The sequence below is a fragment of the Camellia sinensis genome, chromosome 5, assembly GCF_055761805.1.
Source record: "Camellia sinensis isolate YWXY chromosome 5, ASM5576180v1, whole genome shotgun sequence".
In the NCBI taxonomy this organism is placed as follows: Eukaryota; Viridiplantae; Streptophyta; class Magnoliopsida; order Ericales; family Theaceae; genus Camellia; species Camellia sinensis.
The window spans coordinates 121,371,154-121,395,497 of NC_138965.1; the positions used below are offsets into that span (position 1 = coordinate 121,371,154).

The 24,344-nt window shown below is 34.7% G+C and overlaps 2 protein-coding genes across 9 annotated transcripts in view; both read right to left on the reverse strand.

The window, feature by feature from the left end:
• Positions 1 to 7,314, reverse strand: part of LOC114319860 (uncharacterized) — a 51,297-nt gene extending 43,983 nt beyond the window's left edge. For 6 of the 8 annotated variants that reach the window (XR_014330094.1, XR_014330093.1, XM_082869703.1 and 3 more), the window contains exons 1-2: positions 6,926 to 7,302; positions 6,717 to 6,800 (exon numbers count right to left, since the gene is read on the reverse strand). Coding sequence is in view for 4 of the 8 variants with exons in the window: in XM_082869703.1 (XP_082725829.1) it covers positions 6,717 to 6,800; positions 6,926 to 6,931 (90 nt within the window). In the remaining 4 variants the exon portion in view is untranslated. Of the gene's footprint in view, positions 1 to 6,716; positions 6,801 to 6,925 lie in introns of all 8 variants that reach the window. The other 2 variants (XM_028266929.2, XM_028266937.2) reach the window with 2 other exon arrangements.
• A 6,395-nt stretch (positions 7,315 to 13,709) lies between these two features.
• Positions 13,710 to 23,315, reverse strand: DGD2 (digalactosyl diacylglycerol deficient 2). Its single transcript, XM_028266999.2, has 4 exons — positions 22,705 to 23,315; positions 18,515 to 18,781; positions 14,628 to 14,977; positions 13,710 to 14,450 (listed from the first exon to the last, which is right to left on the reverse strand). The coding sequence occupies exons 1-4, from the start codon at positions 22,990 to 22,992 to the stop codon at positions 13,970 to 13,972; spliced, it is 1,386 nt and encodes a 461-aa protein (XP_028122800.2). The 5' UTR covers positions 22,993 to 23,315; the 3' UTR covers positions 13,710 to 13,969.
• Between the last annotated feature and the right edge of the window lie 1,029 nt (positions 23,316 to 24,344).

The following is a 24,344-nucleotide window of genomic DNA, read 5'->3' on the forward strand; positions in this document are numbered from 1 at the left end:
ATTTGTCGGGAGTTTTCTCATGTAAATCTATGTTTGACCGAATTATTGATGTGCCTTCCATTGTTTTATTTCCTTATCACAAAAAAAAAATAAATAAATAAATAAAAATAATAATAATAATAATAATAATAATAATTGGAATGCAGTTGTTCCTTATAAAGTGAGGTTCTTCATGTGGTCCTTAGCTCATGAGAGTGTCATGATCATTGATACAGATGAGCCAAAAAAAGCCCCCCTCATAAATCTAACTAGCACATCTCATAAGACACCCACCCCTCACTATCCAACTTTAGTGATGTGGTCCTTGAATCTGTGATCAAAAAATTTCCCCTCCATACTTGATACCCTCCCCCTTTTCCATTTAATAAAAAAGAAGAAAAAAAATTTTAAGGCAAAAGACAGGTAATCAAGGTGGCTAAAATCAGGATCCTAGATGGGATCATTGGGAGGGATTTTTGGATTAGATCATAGAATCTGATCAAACATCGTAAAATTGTGCTTTCAGTGCAAAATAAAATGAAAAATTATCAATAATGACAATGTATTTTAACTAATTTTAAAATCATTAAAAATAATAATAAATTTGATACAATGCATTCATTATGTTAACATAAATTAGAGGAGATGTTTGGAGGAGTTTGTAGTCAAATTTCTTATACAGATATACACATATAAATACATATATAAGAAATAAATAATAAGTGGTAGGATCGGGATCATAGTAGATTGCAGATTGTACTGCAATTCTACACGATTTTATGACAAAGATCGTAGTCACATTAAAATCCTAATGAATTTAAAATCCTAGTGCGATTCAGATCGTTTGGCCCAACTAAGACCGTAGAAAAGTAAGATCCTATGATCCAGATCGGTATTTTGATAACCATGCAGGTAATTAGATTTGTGGCTAGATAGAAAAGGGGGCTTGTCCACAGGATTAAAAATGAGAGAGAGAGAGAGAGAGAGAGAGATGATGATGATGATGATGGTGATGATGGTGATGATGACGAAGATGACAATGACAATATAACAAAATCAACCAAATCAACAAAGGGAAATGATTAAAAAAATGGAAAAAATAACACTTATCAAAAAAAAAAAAGAAAAAAAAAAAAAGAAAGAAGAAAATGATCTAACAAAGATTTGTCAAAAATTCAAACTTACATCACTATGGCAACATGCTTGGGTGGAGGATGGCAGATCTAGAAGGAGGAGAGAAGGATAAAACCCTAAAATGCTTATATATAATACAAAGAAGGGTAGTTTTTTATTAAAAAAAATAAGGGTAAATTACACTGACACCAATTGGATTCTTATGATATAGTTATCACCCCTCTTATTATCTAAAATTACACTAACACCACCTGTCAGTTAACATCGTCCAACACCATGATAAAAGCGATAATTATAAAATTACACTAACCTCCCCTTTAATTTATGAAATTATACTCTTTGTTCAATCAAATTATAAATTTTCAAAAAAATCTTAGAAAACAATAACTTTTTGCTCTTCTATCTTTCTTTCCTATTGTTTTCTTTTAGCTTTAAGCTAAGCTAGTTGAAGGCATGTGCTATCATTTTTCTTAATTAATCCTGCAGAAATAATTTTCTTGAAAAAAAATTGTGTGTATTGTGGTTTAAATAAACATTTATAAGGAAATAGTATTGAGATATTCCTTGGAGAATGAAAGAAAATTTTCTTATATGTGCATTGTGATTGTAATAAGAATTCATAATAAAATAGCAATAAAATATTCATTGATTGCAGAACGAGCGTTTCGCATTTAGTAGATTTGTATGGACAGATTGAGCTGATGTTAGATTCTACCTATGAAGGATGGGTACTCCAAAAATATTGGTGTACGAGTATTGAGAATTACGCAATGAGTGTACCGGTATAGCTGCATGTGTGCTAGGTACGCAAAATACTTGTCTAGTACATGAAATACTTTGGGTACAAGATGGGTACGGCATGCATGGGGTGGGTGCGAGACGGGTAGAGCTTGGACACTTTTATGGATACATTGGGGCATAAAAAAAAATTTAATTACTAGAATGCTTATATCGTGCCTTTTTTTTTTTGTTGTTGATAAAATAACCAAACTTTATTAGAAAAGCATTAAGATGATGCAAAGAATACAAACTAGAAGCCACAAAGGCTCAACATATTAACAAGTCAAATTCTCCACAAAATCTACAAATGTCAAAACATCAGGATCAACCGAACAGGTCACCCAACTATGCAAAACCATGAGCAATCGGCATTCCAACCAAGGAACCGAATGAGACACCCCCTGGAAAACACGCCTATTACATTCCAACCAAACCAACCAGACAAGACAATGAGAAGCAAGAAACCACGCTTTTCGACGCCGCCTACCAACACGACCCCCCATCCAACTTTGCAAAAATGTCGTAACTGAAACCGGCTGCACCCAAGCCAAACCAAAAGTCGCGACCACAAGCATCCAAAAGGCGATAAGTAACTAGACAATGAACTAGCAAATGGGCCACCGACTCCACATCACCACAACACATGCAGCACCAATTGATCAATATATGGCCACGGCGGATTAGATTATCCAATGCCAAGATACGCCCCAACATGGCCGTCCACACCAAAAAGGCCACGTTGGATGGCGAACCTGACACCCACACACAGTTCCACGGAAAAACAACAGCCTCCGCATGAGCTAGCACTGCATAATACGAGAACACAGAAAACTTCCCCTTAGCCCCAGGACAATTCCAAACCAAAGAATCCTGCCCAGCCCTTCCAACTCGCAACTCATATAAAAAACCTAACAGCGCCATCAACTGATCCTACTCCCAATCCTGAATAGCACGGCGCAAGTGCACATTCCAAACAATCAAATCCCCATGCCCACACTTTACATCACCCACTGTGACCTCTCTGTCAACGGCAAGACCATAAATCAAAGGGAACCGCACTTCCAATGGAACGTCACCACACCACCTATTCTGCCAAAATCAAATTCTATCCCCCACCCCTGCCTAGAGCAGAACTCTCTTCCAAAACTCCTCCCACTCCAACCAAATCCCTTTCCAAAGACCATGGCCATGCGATTGCCCCACCCTACCTGAACACCACCCTCCCCTCCCCACACCAAACTTCGCAACCACCACCCTCCTCCAAAGGCGGTCCCTCTCCTCCACAAAACGCCGCCACCACTTGCCCAACAAAGCCACATCAAACAGGACCAAACTCCGAACCCCCAAACCCCTATAAACCTTATGACTACAAATCCGATCCCAAGCCACCAAATGATAAGAACCCTCCCTCCCATTTCCCCAGAGGAAATCCCTCTGCAACCGCTCAATCCGCTTTGCTACAGACACTAGAATCACATGAACGGACATAAAGTAAGTCGGAATGCTGGACAGGACACTCTTAATCAATGTAAGTCTACCACCTTTTGATAAATGCTGACTTTTCCAGCCTGCCAGTCGCCGCTGAACATGGGCCACCACCCCATCCCATACCCCCGTCGCCTTGAATGATGCCCCTAGAGGTAAACCCAGATATGAAACTGGGAGAGACGCCACCCTACACCCAGAATAGTTGCCAATATCGAAATCCGTGCCACCTCTCCCACTGGAATCAGCTCCGACTTTGCCAAAGTCACCCGAAGGCCCGACACTGCCTCAAAACACAACAACACACATCTCAAATGTCCAATCTAAGTAACATCCGCATTGCAAAAAATAAGCGCATCATCCACATAAAACAAATGTAAAACCGTCAAAACTGCTGGAGCCACCCCCACCTCAAACCCATGCAACAAACCACCTTGTACCACTCTAGATAACAAACGCCCCAACACCTCTATCACCAAAATGAACAGTAAAGGAGATAAATGATCTCCTTGCCGTAAACCTCTATAAGTAGGAAAGAATCACGCTGGAGACCCATTAACAAGAACCGACATCCGCACCGTAGATATACAGAATTTAATCCACCTCTGCCACCTCTCCCCAAAACCTAATCTGTACGACATATACAATAAAAATTTCCAATTGACGTTATCATATGCCTTTTTGATATCAAGTTTGCAAATAAGCCCCTCTTGTTCCTGGCGAATCCTAGAATCCGCACTCATTCGCCACTAAGACCGCGTCTAGAATTTGCCGCCCACCCACAAAAGCATTCTGAGACTCAGAAACCACCCCTTCCAACACACTACGTAACCGATTGGCCAACACTTTTGCCAACAACTTGTACATACTCCCCAAAAGACTGATAGGGCGATAATCCCGAATATCCTCCGCCCCGCCCTTCTTGGAGAGCAAAGCAATAAACGTGGCATTGAGACTACGCTCAAACTCCCCGGTCTAATAAAGCTGCTCAAACATGGCCATCACATCTGCCTTTACCACCCCCCAACACTGCTAATAAAAGGCTATCGAGAAGCCATCTAGACCCGGAGCCTTATCACCAGGCATACTCCGCAAAGCCGCAAACACGTCATCTTCTGCAAAAGCCCGTTCAAGCATGCAGTTATCCGCCTTTGAAATAACATCGAACACAACTCAATCCAAACCTGGCCTCCACACCTACCCCTCGTCCCGAAATAGATGCTCATAGAAGCCCACAATCCCGGCCTTAATCTCCTCTGAAGAAGACAACTCCGTACCATTTACTCGCAATCTGCCAATTTGATTCACCCTGCGATGGGCATTAGCCATATGATGGAAGAATTTGGTATTTCGATCCCCGTCCTTCAGCCACAAACATCTAGACTTTTGTCGAAAGCTAATCTCCTCCATATGTGCAATCTGGCTAATCTCCTCCATACGTGCAATCGTGCCTATTTTTTAAAGCTTTAAAAATATGTATTTTTAAAATTATTAAACATATAAAAAATACTTGAAATACTTAATTATTTTTTATATTTGATTTTTTTAATTATTATATATCATGTCATGTACTAGCTACTAGTATAAATTATAAAAAAAATATATTATAGACGTACCGGACCGTACTTGTAGCCTACTTTTTTTTCTTTTTTTTTTTCCGTATTGACATACTCATAATGTACTCGCACCCACATTCGTACCCGCACCCATGCTTCCTAGGATTTTGTTGTTGGGTCTATAAGGAATGATGAATTCTATCATGATGGTATTTCTATCCCATGTATTTGAAGTGCTTATGTTCTTGAGGGGTAGTGGCGTACAAGAATAAAATAGATATTTTGGAAAAAATATTTTTTTTCAAATTAACAATTTTCGTTGGACAACAAACAGTTGACTGACAGATGGATGAAATTGATACTCTAAAATCAAAAGTAAGGGAGGGCAGTGATATTTCAAGAATAAAGAGGTTGTTAGTGTGATTTTAGAAGAATAAATCAGTGTCAATGTAATTTACCCAAGAAATAATGACATAGTTTAGTAATATCAATACATAACTAAGCAAAAGGTCTCCCTTAAGCCTAGATTCATCCCTACTTTGCAACCCACCCCTACCTAAATTAAAACCTGCCCCAATCGTCCTAATAAGACAAATTGCAAATATTTGCACATATGTAATGACCCAAGTCCAACTATATATTTAATTCATTCTTGTGTATCTTACATTCCATATAATTGATTGTGTAGCACATTTTGCTTGTGATACATTAGGGATTTCTAACAAATGCATGACTAATTGGCTAATGTGATTTTACCTAATTTTGGTTTTGCTTAATTAGGGTGCTTAACTTACATGAGTTAATGTCGTATATCAAAAAAGTAAATCAAGATTAATTGTGGTCAAGTGTCATTAATTACGATAATCTTGATTAATTAAGGTTACGCATGAATAATTAGGGCTATATTCTTTTTCGCCATTCCATTCCACTCTGCCAAGGGCTATATACTCAACTAAATCAAATAAATTCACATCCGTTTTACTATCACATCCCATGTCAATTTCGGTCTTAAACGTGGTGGAAAATGCTAGAGGTCCCAAATTTTCTACCAAATAAATGACCAAATGTCTCACATGGGTGTGGGGCCCACAAAATTGCGGACCCCACACCCATGTGAGACATTTGGTCATTTGTTTGGTAGAAAATTTGGTGTCCCTAGCATTACCCTTTTGACAATGAACTAGGCACCTCAATGTTTGACAAAACTAAAAAAACAAGAACATTTCACACATCCCAAGTTTTCCATAACCTAGCAGGCCAGTTCAAAGACTCATTAATTCCACTAGCCCAAGAAAACAACATTTCAACTCAATACAAATATGATCAAATTATGTTTGTTTAACATAATGTGACGCACTAATGCATCACAAATGATGTAATCAAGTGAAAGTGATCAAATAAACTAAGCAACAAAATCGCACAAGCAATTACAAAGAAAGCTCAGTTTTTTTCTACCACTCAATAACTTCAATTGATTTCAAAAACATATAAGACATCAATACAAGCTAAAAAGAAATCCATACAACCTAGAAAGCTCAATTCCATATTTATTTCCCAAACCCAAGTCCTTTATTACTCAAACCCATCATGCTTTCTGAGGTCCTGATTTGAAAACAAACTTCAGCCGCATTTTGAAAACATGACTTAGTGCATGAACCCACAAAACAACATGAATTTCAAAATCACATGTGTTTGGTTAAAAAAAAAAAGCTCCTCAATCCCAACAGTTAAATAGTATTAAACAATAACAGTAACCCTAATATGTAATCTAAACATGAGTACCGGATTTTTCTGAAGTTGGGTTTCAAATCCAGAAAGCTCTCTTCTGCCATTTCTTCTGTTACTCTCTTTCTCTACTTTCTCCCTCTACAATGACAACACAGAAAAATTCAATAAATCGGATGCACGATTGATACACAATCTATACATGTATGTAAAAATGCTCATATGTGAGTGTGTATAATGAATTAGAGAGAGAATTGAGTATCAACCGTCATTGTGTGGTTGAGTATCCAAGGTTGATCGAACCAGCGAGGTTGTGTTTTGTGCGATTACACGATTTCGATTTCTTGATTTCGTTTGGTTAGGGCTTCTTCATTCAACAGTGTGGAAGATCTTATGCGTTACATAAACTATGCTAAAAAAGCTGAGGTCTCCATTTACGCATCGAACTATGCTGGTTCACCTGCTGGTGGATCTTCCGAACCAGCAAAAAAAACAGCGACCAAATCACCCAAAGGTAAGGAAACAAGCTGAAAAAGGCAGCAACACCAAACAACCCTCAAAACCTCTCATGCATGCGGCGCACCCAAGGAGGGCTGAGGCCGAGGGGACGATGGCCTATCTGCAAAGTTACTGCTTTCTATTTTAGGTAAATTTTAAATTTTGTTTAAAATACAAATTATTTATTATATAATTTTATAAATTACATTTTATTTTTAAAATTTATAATTTCGTAATAAATGAATATTATTATTAATAAATTATCAGGTTAATAAATAATTTTTAATAATATTAAAATTTTATTTCAATTACTAATATAGATAATTTTATTATAATAAAAGTTTTATTTTTTCAATTAATTCTATTAGATAAAAAATTTTAACCAAAACTTTTTATAATTTTCCCAACTATAAGAAGCAATAGGTAATTTAAGTAAGATAAATGTTTGGGACTCATTTTTTTGGGACACTCACCATCCTTTTTTAATCTCAATTATTGATGTATGTGTGAAACCTACTCATGTATGTGTACGACCCACACCATTAATAGTTGAGATCGAAATAGGGTTGTGGGGTTAAAAAAAAAAAAAGATTTCAATTATTGTTGTCTAAGTAAAGAGTGAATTACACCAACAATTCCAAGAACTTGTGTCACTTTGGTAACTTTTAATTGTGACAAATTTAATCCTGAATTTTGAATCTTGTTCTAAATAAGAACAATTGAAAATACCATTGTTTAATTTCAATAGCAAAATCGTCAATTTGATAAAATATAAACTAATTTGACAAAAATAAATGTTAAAAAAATATTTTTAAATTTTTAAAAATTATTTCTATCTACCAAAGATAAAATTATGTAAAACTGATAAATATTTTAGATACTAGTTTATTTATTTTTTTACTAAATTAATTTTTATTATATGTTTAAATGATAGTCATGTAATGGGTGGTTGTTAAGATTTTAATGTGTAATCGATATATTTAATATATGAAATATTTTTAGTTTTGTATTTTTTAATTTAATGGATTGGTTTAATAATAATATCAAAATTGTCGCCATATTTGAATTTTAAAAAAATAGAAACTAATTTAATGAATATAAAAACAACTATTCATTACATGATCGTCATTCAAACACATAATAAAAATTAATTTCATAAAAAAAAATTCTAAATGATTTATTAATTTTACATAATTTTATCTTTAGTGGGTAAAAATAATTTTTAAAAATTTAAAAATATTTTTTTGACATTTATTTTTATAAAATTAGTTTATATGTTATTAAATTGGCAATTTTGCCATTGGAATTAAACAATGGTATCTTCAATTATTTTTATTTAAAATAAAATTCAAAATTCAAAATTAAATATTTTATAGTTAAAATGTTAAAAACTAAAATAATATATACCTCAAATTATAAAGACGGTTAGTATAATTCATCCTTAATTTACCCTTTCATTTTTGGTCTGTGAACTCGAAAGGTGTGGCCCATCGGATCAAAAGCCAACACCTTTGATGAACTGAACTAAAACTTATCTAGTCCCGTAATTTACATTGTATTAATAAAATTTCAACAAGATGTTGGTGTTTGATCAAATTAAGTACTTAAAATTAAATGTTAAATTTTTAAGTTAAAAATTTATTATAAAAATTTAAGTGGTGAACTAAAATAAGTTATTTAATATGCATAATGTCAAATTTGAAATTTATTACTTTTAAATGATATATTTTAATTTTCATATTATGATGGTGAGTTGATAGTGGTGGAGGAGGCTACTTCGTTAGCTGTGATGCTAATGACAATGATGGTAGAGATAGATAGATAGTTGTTGTAGTGATGGTGGAATGGTAATGTTGTGAAGATAAAAAGAGATGGTTGCGACGGTGTAATGATAATGATTATTGTAATGATGATTATGACAATAGTGACAATGGTTCTCAAGGTAAAGGGTTGTCGTAGTTGTTATAGTGGTGATAGTAACGGCAATAGCGACTGTGGTAATGTGGTGGTAATAATAAAATAATGATACTTCCTTTGTCCCAAACTATTAGTCATTTATTTCATTTTTCATTGTTAAAAAATATTAGTCAATTTTCAAAAATCAAAAGCTCAAATACTATAAATTTCTTATTGTATCCTTATTTTAAATTCACTAATAACATAAAAAGTACAATTATGACAATTGATATTTCCAAAAAAATGTACTATTAAAGGATAGTTTTGGAAAACTAATTTTTAAAGTGCAATAATTGTACTACAAAAAAAAGTTTAATTCCACAAAAATGACTATTATTTTTGGACGAAGGGAGCAATAATTACAACAATGATAACAATAGTGATAAAGGTGGTGGTGATAGTGGTGGTGCTGTCACGATGGTGATGGTAGCGGAGATGGTGGTAATGGTATTGGTGGTGGCGGTGGCATTGGCATGATAGTGGTGGTTGTAAGTGTAGTTGTGGTAGTAGTTATAGTTGTAACAATTGTGATGATAATTGTAAATTTATGATAATATATATCGATACTTAGGGGTTATTTGGGAAGTGTTAAATTAATATATTTTTTGATTTTTTACGAAAAACTGTGAAATATAGATTGAGTTTGAAGTGATATGATAGAAAGATAATAAGACTTAAATAAGATAATTATGACTTAAATAAAACAATATACTAAAATAACATGTGCTATTTTAACACATATCAAACAACCATTTAATTTCAAATCCATGTAAGCCTCTGTTTGGGAAGTGGGTTGGCTTTTTGGTTTTTTTGGCTATTTTAGCCTGGACTTAAAAGCTTGGTTTGGGAATGACTTTTTGACTTTTTGGCTTTTTTGAGTTTTTTTGTAAGAGAAAAATGTAATGATTATGGGTTGGATGTGATGTTTTGTTTGTTATGGCTAAAATAGCCTATTTTGTTTTTTGTGGCTAAAATAGTCAAAAAAGCCTGCAAACCCATTTGCCAAACACAGGCTTGGCTCTCTCCGTGTAATAGTTTTGCGTCCGTGACTCCGACCAAAGTAATGGCCCCATTTAGTAGAGTTGCGGGAAAGTGATTATAGATTATAGCTTATAGTTATGAACATAAACTGTTAACCTGTTTTGTACAGCTGTGGGATTATGGATTTAAGTAGCAGAGTAATGTTTAGTTGATAAGCTGTAAAATAGTTTTTCTGTATAATTGACCTTTTTGCCCTTATATGATATAACAATGATAATTTTGTCATTTTTTCAGTTTTAATTTTAAAATATTATTTCATTAATAAAAGTTAATATAATTAGTATCAACTAATATAAAAATTGATACATTTGATAAAAATGTAATGGAAGTATTATTGTAACAATTTTTTCCATTATAAATTAATTAGTATCAATTAATACTAAAATTATTAATTAGTATCAATTAATATTAATAATTAATTTTTATTAGTATCGTATAATATTAATAATCAACAATTGTTATTAATTAGTATCAATTAATAATTAATTAATTACAAAAATATACAATATTAATTTATTAATAATTAATACCAATTAATATTATTTTTTTTTCTTCAAAAACATACATTTTTTTATTTTTTAATTAATACTAATATTGATTTTTTTTTCTTTTTTCTTCATTTTTTTTTATAGGGTTTCAACGCCGTCGGCGAACAACCGCCGGTGGCTAGGGTTTCAACGCAGATCAACACAAATCGTGATCGCGACGGCGACAGTGACAAACAATGCAGATCGAGAGAGAGAGGGGGAGAGAGAGAGAGAGGGGGATAACGGTGATTAGGGTTTCAGATCGCAATCGCAAAGAGAGAGGAAGAGAGAGAGCACGGGTCGATCGCGATGGCAGTGGTTAGATTTCAGATCGCAATTGTGGTGGTGATCAGAGGTGACGACGAAGCAGATCGTGGGAGAGCGAGCGAGAGAGAGAAAAGAGAGATCGTGAAGAGAGAGAGAGAGCTCTTGTTCATTGATGAGATGGAGGTGGTTCTCCGGTCACGATGTTAGGGTTTCAGACCGCATGAACCACAAAGAGAGAGAGAAAGAGAGAGAGAGAGTTCGCGAAGAGAGAGAGACAGAGAGACAGAACCAGGAATCGCCTCCAGTCGCTGGAAAATCACCTCTTTGGTTATTGCGAGAGAGAAAAATGAATATGTTTTGGTTTATATACATGGCACACTTGCAATAACTTGAAATTATGAGGGGTATTTAAGTCATTTTGCCCCTCAAATGGCAGTTTCCCACTTAAGCTGTTTTGGAAAGCACCTCCTTCCCCACTCAACCAAAAAGCTCATTTTCCACTATAAAAAAGCTATAATCTACACTCATAGGCCATGTTTGGTAGAGCTATGGGAAAGAGATTATAACTTATAGCCTAACAGCTTATAACTTATAGCTGTGAACATAAGCTAATTTTTGACTTATAAATTAAGTTTCTCCTCCCCTACTCAAAGAATAAGTTGATTTTTGACTTATAAAAAGTTATAAGCTGTATTGTTAAGCTGAACCAAACACATCAAAATAACTTAAATTAAGTTAAAAACTGAAATAAGTTAGAAATAAGCCTTGCCAAACACGGCTATAAGTTATACCAAACACACCAAAATCACTTATTTTAAGCTATAAGTGGATTTAAACTGAAAATAAGCTGTGTGCCAAATAGGCACAATGTTCTGACACTACTTTGCTTATTAGCATCTCTCTCATATGTTTGTGAATGTTTTTCCAGTGTTATTTTGAGAATTAATTCCCAAAATGTTAAAAATAATTGAGACGTGCCTGTTTCTAATTCTTTCACCATGCTGCAATGAGAATTGTTTTTAGTGATTATTTGAAATATTTTATGCAATTTTTTTTTATTATATATTTTATAGATACATCTAATCCAAATATTCTTAAAAAGTATAATATTTGTAGAAAAAAAACTTTAAAAAATTATCAAATAAAAAAAATAAAAAAATCTAATACATTTTCTTATTTTGTTGTATTCAATGAATTTTTTATAAAAAAAAATTGTACAAGTTTTTTACTTTTTCAGTATTATAAGATTAAGTGGGTTAAAAAAAAAAAAATTTGATTCAAATATTTTTTTTAAAAATGGACATTTACACACAAGTCTTAATTTATGAACTTATACTCCATTAAGTCTTAACTAAGATTTTTTTGACCTTCAAGTCCCATTAAATTTTTAATAGTACAAATTATCCTTCAAATAATGATTGTTCATCATTTATAATCATCTATAAAGGAACATGATGATTTGACATTTATTTTAATTTTCAAAACTTTAAAAACATCAACTTTCAAATTTTTAAAATTAAAAAAAAATTATGTGAAAAAAAAACTAAATTACCTTTCAAATGTTTTTTTTGTTTTGAAAAAATTGAAAAAACTGAATTATTATTATTTTTTTTATAAAATTGAAAAAATTTGTGTCTATAAAAGAGTAAGATGATTGAACATTGATGTGCAAAAATGAAAAAAACTGATAATATTCTCAGTTTTATTAGATTGTTGAATCAAATTAATAAGTAGAAGGACAAAACGTTTAATCTCATACTTTATTTTTTTCATCAATTAGTGAAACAATTACTTGAATTATTACTATGCAAAATTGATAATATTTTTAATTTTAAAAATTGAAAAAAAATGATAATATTTTCAGTTTTACTAAATAAGACTTATTGGTTTAAAAAATCTTTGATAGGACCTGAGCTATAATAAAATTTGTGAATAGAACTTTTAGATAATTAACTAAAAAAAATCGTTAAAAATACAAAAATGCGAATTAAAACTCAGAAAATGTTTTTGAAAATTCAAAACCAAATAGGGTAACATTTGGACCTAATTTTGCTACATACACACAAAAACTATCCACAATTAAAATGTGGAAAAGATTAATTTTGAATATAAACCACAGTACAAACTTTAAATCTACCTCCTAAGCTCCACAGTCTAAGTAAAATTTTCATTAAGGCCAAGTTTGGGAAGACTAAAAAAGTGTACTTTTTGTCTTTTTGGACTAAAAAATTGAGGTTGAAAATATGGATGTTTGGGTTAACTTTTTGACTTTTTATTGAAAAATGTGTAATAAAAAATTGTAAAAATTGATTTGTAGGGAAAAATTTGAATTGAGAGTTGTGCAGCCGTAATTGTTGACTTTTGGTGAATAGTGTTAACTTTTTAACTTTTTGAGTAACTTTTTGACTTTTTGACTTTTTTGGATCTTCCCAAACTTGGCCTAAAAATTCCTGAGTAATTTTCTTTTGTATGTAGCAAGAACTGAAATTTGGACAGAAAATGCATCCAATACAAAGATGATAAATATACAATATCTATTATATTATTATGATCCACAAACCTATTTGGTGATGGTTTCTTTGAGTTCTTAAGGGTTCAAGAATTAGTAAACCATGATGAGAGCAGAATCCTAAAACCTACCCATCTCTTTAACCTATTTACATTTTATTTTTTTCAAAATTAAACAAATAGCATAGAGACATTTTATTCCCAAAATACCCTAGAACATGGCTAGCAATCACATTTTTCTTAAAAAGCATTATTGCTAACAACGGTTTTTACTTGAATATAAACACTAGGTAAAAAACACGTAACGTGTTTGTGGAAATAAAATTTATCCATATAATATCTATTTAATTTTGAATAAAAATATACATAAAAAGGTCAAAGAGTCCCTACCCTCGTTGTATAATTTCCAATTTTAGACTACACCACAGAAGTGAACAAAAGAAACCCAATCCACCAGTGGCAGCATTTTGGTAGCTCATTCATCAAAGTGTCCTGAGATGAGCATCAATACAATCATCGTCGAGATATGCGTCTCCGCGAAGGGACCGCCAAACCTAGCTGCTTGCATTGATCTTCGTCTGGTTGCGAACCCACAAACCCAGTTCCAACATAATGCACATACGCCGATGCATCTTCCATGTTGCTCCTCAAATTCATAGATGCTGACGCAAAAAGCTTTGAAGGGATCTTATTCAGCACTCGCTTTGGAGGTGCCTGGTCCAGCTCAGCAGCTTTTATAAACCTCTCTGTCGCGGCCTCCCATGAAAGCTCATGTCTTTGTGTATCGGTCAAAGGGGCAGGCTCCTCGGTCAATGCCTTGAGTGTAGCTTCAACAAACTCCTTTCCATTGTCATATGTTCGGCAATTTGGGAACTGCTTGAAGAATTCATTTGAAGGATGATTCGCGCATACCACTAGTTTGCCCATTGCCAATGCTTCTGCTGAGGTAGTGCATACCACATCTGTGGTGCTTGGATTTAGGAACACTTTATAGCTGGAACAGAACAGGAAAATAGTAAATCACGGAAATAACTGATTTTTGAGGGTTTCGGTATTAAATGGTTTTTCATTGGTTTTCCACCCTCTAGATTTTTTTTTTCAACTAGTATTTTCGCAAGAAGAATAATTCTATTTGATGTTACAAGTCAGTCAAAACAGGTAGACAGCTTACTCATGAAATAAAGGGTCGGCATGGTCACAGCCAGGATGAACCCTAACTGTTAATTCCAATTTACTTGCAGCATCCTTAACTCCAGCAGAGTCCTCCCCATTCCCATATAGATCAACCTCAAGCCCAGTCAGATCCTTCTGATGATCATGAAGAAGATTAAGTAGCTCCTTGTAGCCTTTACTCCATATCATCTTACCAATGTAATAGGCACCTTTTGTGTAGGCTTGGTTTCCATTCTGCTGTTGTTCATTCTTCTTCTTTCCAATCTCAATGAACCTGGGATTGACTCCATGAACATTACAAATAATAGATCTTGGAAGATCTTGGGTAGCAGCAGATAAACGAATCACCTGCCATTTCATAAAAAGTAAAATCCGGTAATCCAGCAATATTTTTTGGGTTGGAATGAAAAGTTTCAACAATCAACACTACAAAAATATGTCCAGTGGGCCATCGTCAGAGATTCTCCAGCTCGTCACATGACCAATACATAATTTAGGGAATGCAAGATCCAGATCAAATAAGGTGCCACTTTGGCTCATGCATGTGCACAAAAACACACAAAGGGATCAATTGGCACATACGTAACAGCTATTTCTAAGTAATATAGAAATGACGCATCCAAGGAAAAAGAATTACCATTTTGATTGCTGAAAACCTATCCATGCTCCTTAAAAATGCCTAGCCAATCATACTCTCAGTGTTCTTACTAATCAAAACAACATAATTATAGCACGTGGATTCAGCAGGGAAAGAAGTAAATTAAAAGAAAAGAAAAGGCTACAATGAAAATCGTCAACTTATCAAAGAAAATAAGACCATCCATCTTGGTAAACCCACACTCCCCCTAGAAAACAGCAGGGCAGAGGGTTCTTTCCCTGCTTCAATCTAAATTTGAGTAATGGTTGCACGAATGTTCAACACATGACTACTAGCAAAGCCAATCAAAATGTGACTCTATGCACAGCAGGGGCTTTTTGATTCCACGTCTCCTTGCCTCCAACCCTGTCCAATCCCAGGCTTCGAATGGATTTCTCAAGAGACTACACATTTTTGGAAGGGGTAAGAAAGAGGGATGGCCAGACCATCCCCTACCAACGCTGTGAGACCCTAGAATTTCATATACTTATTATGTATAATGTGTTGACAAGCATGATTAATGAATTAAATGTTAAACAATGGAAGTAATTAATATGACCCAATATTTTTAAAATAACCTATGAAGCACGGGTGCGGGTACGAGTGCGGGTACGGCGATACGTCAAAATTCAAAAAAAGTATGGTACGGGTACGGTTGCGGTACGCCGATAATTTTTATTTTTATTTCTATAATTATGGTTAAAGGATCCAATCTACAAATTAAAATTTAATATCAAAAGTAAAAAGAGAATTACAAAACTAAATATAATTGTCAAATGGTCATAATTAATATCATTTTAAAAATTAAATTTAAAATAATTAATAATTAAAAATTAAAAATTTGATTTATCATTAAAATGAAATTTTAAATTATTATTATTTTTTTATAATTTTTTTCCCCTTCAAAAGGTTAAGTCGGTGTATAATTTATATTATACTGTATAGAGAGAGAGTTTAGTTTATATTCATCCCTAGCTTCATCACTCCTCAAAGATTGTTCAAGCTCTCTGTCGTCGCCACCGCTGTACCCATTGTCGAATCGTCAACATCCTAGATGTTTCAATTTCGGTGGTTTATCTGAGGAGAAGCTGAGCCTGAGGTCTGATCCAACATCTCAAAGATCCAGCATTTTGGTCACGGTGCCGCCTCTCAGGTCTGGTCTTCTCTCTCTTTCGTCAAACCTCACCTATTCTTTCCATTCCTTCATCAGATCTAGGTTGAGGAGATATGCTAAGAAGAGAGAGTTGATGTCGAAGACATGGAGATGAAGAGTGTAAGGAGAAACAGAGGGGTGGTGGTGGTCGATCTAGATCTAGATCGAAGTCTACCTGAACCACTGTTGCCATCTTTCGCTGCCATCTACGGCGAAGAATGAGTCTCCTTCCTTCTTCGACTCCCCTTCATCCACTACCACTACTCCTTCTTGATTCGCCCTCGGTTCACTCTTCCCAAACCCATTCTCTGAACCCATATCTCTCTGTTTCGAACCTATATATATTGAAGTTAGGTTAAGTCGGCGTACCCTTCCGTACCCACGGCGTACCCATGCCGTACCCAAATATACCAAACGTACCAGACCCTCTTTGGCCGTACCCGGTACGCGTGCAGCAGTACCTGGTACGTACCCGGTACTCATACGGCATTATTTTTGGAGTACCCGTGCTTCATAGAAAATAACTTACAAGTATTCAAATTTGCAAAAGAAACAATTGGCGGCCAAACCATTCTTTTGGAGAGTGAAATAGGATAAAAATTGTTAATAGCACCAAACCTTTGTAGTAGTAAAATAAATTACCCCTAATTGTGCATAGAAAATTCTTAGGTGTCCTAAATTTGGGCAAGATAGACACAAATGTTTTGTGTGATTTTGATGATTATAAAAGACCATTGATGAACATGAAACTTGATGTTATGCCTAACAAGATAGAGAACCATGTAATGCATGATTTTGATTGGAGAAGACCCAAATTAGCATTTTTTGATAACCTTGATGTTCATCTTTTTGTTTGAACAATATATTTGTGACTTAGTATGTTGAGACCTTTGGAAAGTCCCTTGGAGGGTAGAACATGGTTGGAATGCCTTGAATGGAGAATATCCCTGGAAAATAACCAAAGAGCTCTAATGGAGTCTTTGAAGTTCGAACAAGCTTTGCACAAGCTTTCCCATAGTTTGAATGTGCTTCACGTGAGCTCCAAATGGGACCTACTGGAGTTCCAAGGTTCAAACATCCCCTGTTGAGGTTCTAATGTCCAACTTAATTTTGCTATATTTTGGTGAAAGGTGACCCTCCATGGTTACTTTGAGGGGTCCCAAGGGTACCATAATTGAGACCACTCAACCTTAGTAAAGACCTACAAAATTCTATTATAACCCATGAGGCTTAGACAAGGAAAGTGAAATGGATAAATAAAGCAAGACTTCTGCATTCAAATGCGATTATACTGTACATGTACATTGTTTTGTGTAGGATAATTTGAGTAGAGGAAACAAGTGTTCTAAGGACAGAGGTGAGTAACAAGGTAGCCGGAGCAAGTTTTCAAATGAGATTTTAATCAGTGTTATATATCATATGTAGTTATGTACTACGAGATCCTTGCGGGCCATAGGGTATCTCTTTTCCCTTGAGAGGATTGTGGAGTACTAAGGCTCCATCTAAAGTGACATTTTTTGTTTGGTGTGCAGTGTAGGGTAAGATCCCCACTATTGATAATTTGATTAGAAAAAAAAAAAAAAAAATAATCATCTATCTATCTGTCTATCTAGCTATCTATACTATTATAAAGTGAAGGCTTCCCATGGTGTTGACATAATGTGACATTTTCGTTTCCGAAATTTAAAACACAAATTTATATAGTGAGGTGGATGGGATTCAAACACAAGACCTTCGGTCTACAAAACAACATTTTTACCACTTGAGCCACACACAACATCAAAATGAAACTTTATATTTTACAGATTCAAAAACACACCCATCGGATGAGCACAAGCCCACTTGTTGAATTAAATTATTCCCATCTCCAAGTGTGTTGTATGATCAAAGAATTTAAGAGGGGCTAATTCTAAATTATATTGGGAGAGTAGAAATGGCAAAAAAAGATTCATGTAGCTGACTCCATTTGATTGGTACACAAGGCTTAGTTTGGTTTGGTAATTCTAAATTAAATTACAAAAACAAATTGTCGTAACCCCTTTACAATTCACAAACAATTTATTTCTTTAAGATAAAAAGTTACCAAAAGACATACCTTGTGGCAATATATGGTTACAACCCAACTGTTGATGTGCTTCAGAAAAAATGCCTGCAATCGTCCATTCTTTTCTCTCTTCACATATTCCAAATAATTGGTGTGAACAACTCCTACAACCAGGCGGAATTTTGTTTTCCATCTTTTGCCATGGTGATACCATGTAAGATGTTCAGGTTCCTCAAGGACAGCAACATCTGCCTCTTCATCAGGGATAATTTCTGTGATATCCCCAACAGCAAGAATACTCCTTTTGTCTGTTGAAAACTGCAATGTAAGCCCAGCAAATAAATAAATAATGTTTAGAAAAATATGACATATGTGACGATTTGGATTAGAACTATATGCAAGATAGAGAAAAGGACAAGATAAAAGGAAGGAAGAAAAAAAAGGAAAAAAAGGAGGGGAGGGGGGGGGGGGGGGTTGTGGGGGACCACTTATTTTCAAAATGACAGCCCATTCCAAATACCAACTATCAAATAAATTTTTCCCATAACATGATACTTTATAATATGGGAACACCTTTAGTGCCGGTACTTGTCTTTGGCACTAGTATGATGCAACCAAAGATTGATTCACCAATAACAGTAGCCCAGGGGAAAAAAAGAAAATTTATCTTCAACAAAATACCATATTTCCTTGGAATTAAACTAATTATCTTCACTTTTCATCTTGATTTTTGTTTAAAGCTCAAAACACTATGATTGGCTTCTACAACATTTCATCAGCTAAATTCTAGAACCAACTTGTACCTGAACTTTTTATGATCTATCCCTTCTTATCGTACATGCATAACATAGAGCGTGGGATAGATCCCAGCATCAAATTTTTCACATTGCATAAAATGTGGAAGAATTATAAATATATAGGGTTGCAAATGAACAGAACTATTCGTGAACAAGCTTGGCTCGGTTCGTTTAGTAAACGAGCCGAGCTCGAACTCGAATATTAGGCTTGTTTAGTAAACGAGCCGAGTTCGAGCTCGCACAAGCTCGGCTTGTTAAGCTCGGCTCGTTAAGCTCGGCTCGTTTATATTTATTTAATTATATAATAAATATATTATTTATATATTAAATAATATATAAATATATATATAAATAATAATATAAATACTTTATTTAGATATTAAATAATATATATAATATTTTTTATTTAGATATTTTTATTTAAATAATATAAATAATATTTTAAAAAAATTATTGAGCCGAGCTCGAGTTTCATTAATATTAATGAGCCAAGCTGAGCCGAGTATGAGCTCAATAAACGAGCTCGATAAGTAAACGAGCCGAGCTCGAGCTCAGCAAAGCTCGGCTCGGCTCAGCTCGGTTCGGTTCGTTTGCAGCCCTATAAATATTACCAGAATTTTCAAGCACATGTAAATTCAGAAGTTGAAAAAACCATACCCAATAGTGAGGCTAAACCCAAACAATATAAGAAAACCTTGTATTCAAGTCTTAGCAAAGGGAACAAAATCTCCTTCTAATCAAGCATACCTAATGGGGCAGCGCACATGGGAGACTTTCTCTAACTTCGGCCTCACACATGGTTGTTAGAAGGAAAAAAAGGAGCCTAAAGTTGAAAAGTTGGCCATCTCAAAATGCAAAAGACAAACTACAACAACAAACTCAATAGTGACACTGACAAAGGGTAATGGAAGTTATACATGATCATCCCAAGCATCTCCATTCAATCAATCCCTTTTAGAAGATTGAAAGATTGACTACAAAGAAAAAAAAGAAAAAATCATCTTATCTTCAGCAAGGTGAAATTGATTCTATAATTTGGATTTGATTCCTTTTCATTAATTCCCTCATTCATAAGTTCCAGTAACCCTACACATCCCAGACTTGCATCAAAAAAGGATTGCCTCCAACCATTAAAGGTCCATGCAAGTAAAACATTGGAAGGGGAAAAATGGTTTTATAATAGAAAAACACCATGCTTCATGGAGTTCTGAGCCTTGCACTTTCACACTGATCTCATTGTATCCCTAAAAGGTTAATACAGTTCTACATAGAAGTCCATAGTTCTACATTGTTTTAAAAGTTAATATGTTGCCCGTTTCAGTTTCATATATATTCTCTGATGGTTTAAGAATAAAAGATATTTTAGTAGCTCCAAATTTTTTAAATATAGGAGTTACTTATGCTTCATGGTTCTTTTCCCAGATGAGGTTGTTCCTGGTTCTTTATTGTGTCACAATATTTCTAAACTTGGGTCAAACTAGTTAAAGTTTCCAAATTCTGTACTTTCTAAAACCCAAATCTATACTCCTATTATCATTAGAGTAACCTACAAGTGTGTATGTATAGTTACTAGAAGGTGTACATATTTATGGGTTTGTTGTTAAAAGAGAGGGGAAAAAATTGAATTGGCAACTACATAACAGTAATATAGGGATAAAAAAAGTTGTGACAGAAGTGTTCAGGTATTGCACACCACACTTCCTCTCAGTACATACCGTTTTTTGTATTTTTGAATTACAATTTGTCCCTCAAATAAACTACCATTTTGGACAAAATTTTAAGATTTAATCTCTCAAAACAAACCATCACCACCAGGTATTGCCACCACTCGCTCCTCCACTACCCCATCCCTAACCCCGTCAATCACCCCCTCTCTAGCACCCTCCCTTCCCAATAGCGCCCCTCCCCAACCCCCCTCCTCTCTCCTCTGCCACCCTCTCCCTAGTGGCTAGGGTTTTGAAGGTAATGAGAGGGTGGCAAGGAGGGTGCTGCAACAGTAGAGGAAGGTAGGGGATGTTGCTGCAAAAGTAGGGGAGTGTAGTGCAAGAGTGGAGGAGTAGCTATAAAAGCGGGATGGCAGGGAAGGGAGAGGGCTTGGGTGGGGGTGGTGGAGGCGGAGGCGGAGGCAGTGGCGGTGGAGGGATAGGGAGGGGTGATGGGGCTGGGGAGGAAGATCACAACGGCAGTGATGGGAGAGCGCTAAGGAGGGGTGAGGAGGCTAGGAAGGGGGGGCAGTGTGTGGTGGTGACTGTTGGACTAGGACTAGGGTTAGGGTTAGACGTAGGGTTTGAGATTGAAGAAGATGATGGTATTTTGATATTATTGAAAAATTAATAGAGTGAATTGAGAAAAAATCAAATTAAGTATGGTGTAAACATAGAAAATGGTATGAATTGAGAGGAATAGTGGTGTGCAAATAAAAGTTCCCAAAGTGTTCGTACCAAATGACCTATTATATAATAGTATAAATAGAGTAGATATGTCTATTCAAACTTAGGGGTCTTTTGGGAAGTGGGTTATAATCCTCTCTCACAAAAAAACTTATTATAATCAGCTTTTAACCAAAAAGCTGATTATAATCATCTTTCTAAAATAGCCCTTAATGATGCAAATGTTTGGAATGTTCATTAAGAATTGTATGATGCTATTACAATCTTAAATGTGATGCCTAAATTTTTAAGATGCATCAAATTTTTTAATGTGCAATTAATGATGAACTAATTTTTTTTTCTTCAACTTCTTGTATTTTATATTTTTGCAATTTGAGTCTTTTAAACAATGAACCTTATTAACCTTTATTGTACCCCAAAAACCTATTTAATAAACCCCACCCCTCTTATATTTTAGAAATTCAACATCAGTAATATAAAATGTAAACATCCCCAGCATTTCCCTCTTGAATTTAAACCCTCACTCTTTTATAACCTAAATCCCTGATTAATTCGCAGACATTTAGACACAACAGTACTAATGATCCTCTATAAAGCTGCTCAAAACCAATTTGGGCTGATGTTATACAAACGGAACTTTTGTACAAAAATGTCATACAGAATGATGTGGCCTTTTATGCTCCTTTCCCTTTCAGGCCAAAACACTCATCATTGTGGCTCATAATTATAAAAATGTCACTACCCCATCATTTTATGTATGGAAATTCTGTTTGTCAATCATTTTCCAATCGATTTGGGTATTAAAGCTTGTGGAATACCTTGTCCATGTACTTTTTTCATATAGTATCTATTTATTAAACCCCATAATCTTAACTAGGCAATTGAAAATCAATCTCAAACAATAACACCATAATACTGAACCTTTTTCATCAATTAAAACATGACACCACAGTTTTTAACACACAACTATATTAATAAGTAGGTAACACATAATCCAAAAAGGCATTAACATTCATGCTCTTCCATAATTCCTTCGATTCAAAAGATAAATTACCTTTCCTGGATAAAATCGAATATTGAAAGGAGTAGATGGAAATCCAGTCCGTTCCTCTAGCCACCGACGCACATATTTCTCTTGCTCCGAAGGCAAATTGAATGTGATATTGTCAGGATAAACATGTTCTTGATCTTTCAAAGACAACCATGGAAGCACCAGAGTCACCTTCCTCTCGTCATCATGACTTGCTAGATAAGCCGCCCGGAACAAAGGGTTTACAGCTGTTCCGGTCATCCATGGCAGACTTGCGGTTGTGAATATCGAAATTTGTTGTTTCTTCTCCATTAGATCAAAGTTCAATTCAATCTCATTGAATTGGACCAGAAAAACTCAAAAATCAACGACTCTGTATCGAAAATTACACGCAAAGAATCAATGGGTTTTACCTGTTGCTTAAAAACATCAATTCCTGACAATAACTAACAACAATTTAAGAGGTGTGAAAGCATATTAGCGGATATGAGGGCATTTTTCTCTGGCGAATCGTTAACGAGAGAGAGACAGTTGTTTGGGGAAAGTTCCCAAAGTCATAATAAAATATTTGGTAAACATTTGGGTCCTGACATTATTCTATTATATTCTAGTGGTGCTGTGTTATAGGAAGTGGGGGCCGCGTGTGTTGTGCGGCGATTTGGATGTATTTTGAAGTTTATTTTGATAATTTAAATTGTTCATATTCTAAAATAAATTAAGTAAAATATGTTTGTAAAAAGTTAAATTAATTACATATCGTTTATTCATTCATCGACTCACATTTGTATCTATAAAAATAAATATAAATGTAATTTAACTTGATTAAAATGAATATAAATGTGAGTGGATGAATAGGCAAACGATATCCGATTAATTTGATTTTTTGTAGGCATGTTTTAATTGACGTATTCTAAAATGTGAACGGTTCAGATTATCTAAATGGACTCCAAAATGGGCCTAAATTGCCTCACAGCAGACGCTGCTGCGCAGGCTGCGCAGCAGCATTCCTATTTCCTGCGTTATATGTATCCATTGATATATTAATTAGTATATTAATATATATATATATATATATATATATATATATTATAAAATTATTATTAATTTTACTTATTATTCAAATTATAAATATCTAAATCTTTTAAAATTATATCATATTATTTATTAATACTATATACAAATTGATATTTTGATTATATTTTTCCAAAAATATTTTTTTAAAAATTCTATTTTCTTATTTTCTATTTTTTTTTACTGAATTTTTTTAAATATTTTAAGTAATTTTTTTTTTAATTTTTTAGACATACCTAATGAGAGGGTGAATTGTGAGCTGGAGTTGGGCCGAGGTAACGGCCGAGCAAGTTGAGGGCCCAACGGTGCATAGGTGCGAGACGATCGACTTTTTGCCCAAAGTGGGCTGCCAGAATTTGGGCCGGGCAGAGTACGGGCTGAGTGTCACCCCGGACCGGACAGAAACTGCTCGGTAAGGCAGTGCTCGGTCGGACCAGGGTGCCCGGTCCGAAGATGGCCAAAGCCGGATTGACCGAGTGACCGGCGGCCAGGAAGGCATGGACAACCGAGGAAGTTGAGTGGCCGGCGCCCGGAGAGGCGTGGTCAGCCGAGGAGACTGTATGGTCGGCAGGAAGGCCGACCAAAGTAAGTAT

What these genes read in the sequence shown, in the direction of transcription:
- DGD2 (XM_028266999.2), bottom strand. Translation starts at nt 22,992, where the DNA reads ATGGAGAAGAAACAACAAATTTCGATATTCACAACCGCAAGTCTGCCA. An exon ending in TTCGATTTTATCCAGGAAAG is followed by an intron (nt 18,782 to 22,704) that starts GTAATTTATCTT and finishes CTTACATTGCAG; the next exon opens with TTTTCAACAGACAAAAGGAG. An exon ending in GCCGACCCTTTATTTCATGA is followed by an intron (nt 14,451 to 14,627) that starts GTAAGCTGTCTA and finishes GTTCTGTTCCAG; the next exon opens with CTATAAAGTGTTCCTAAATC.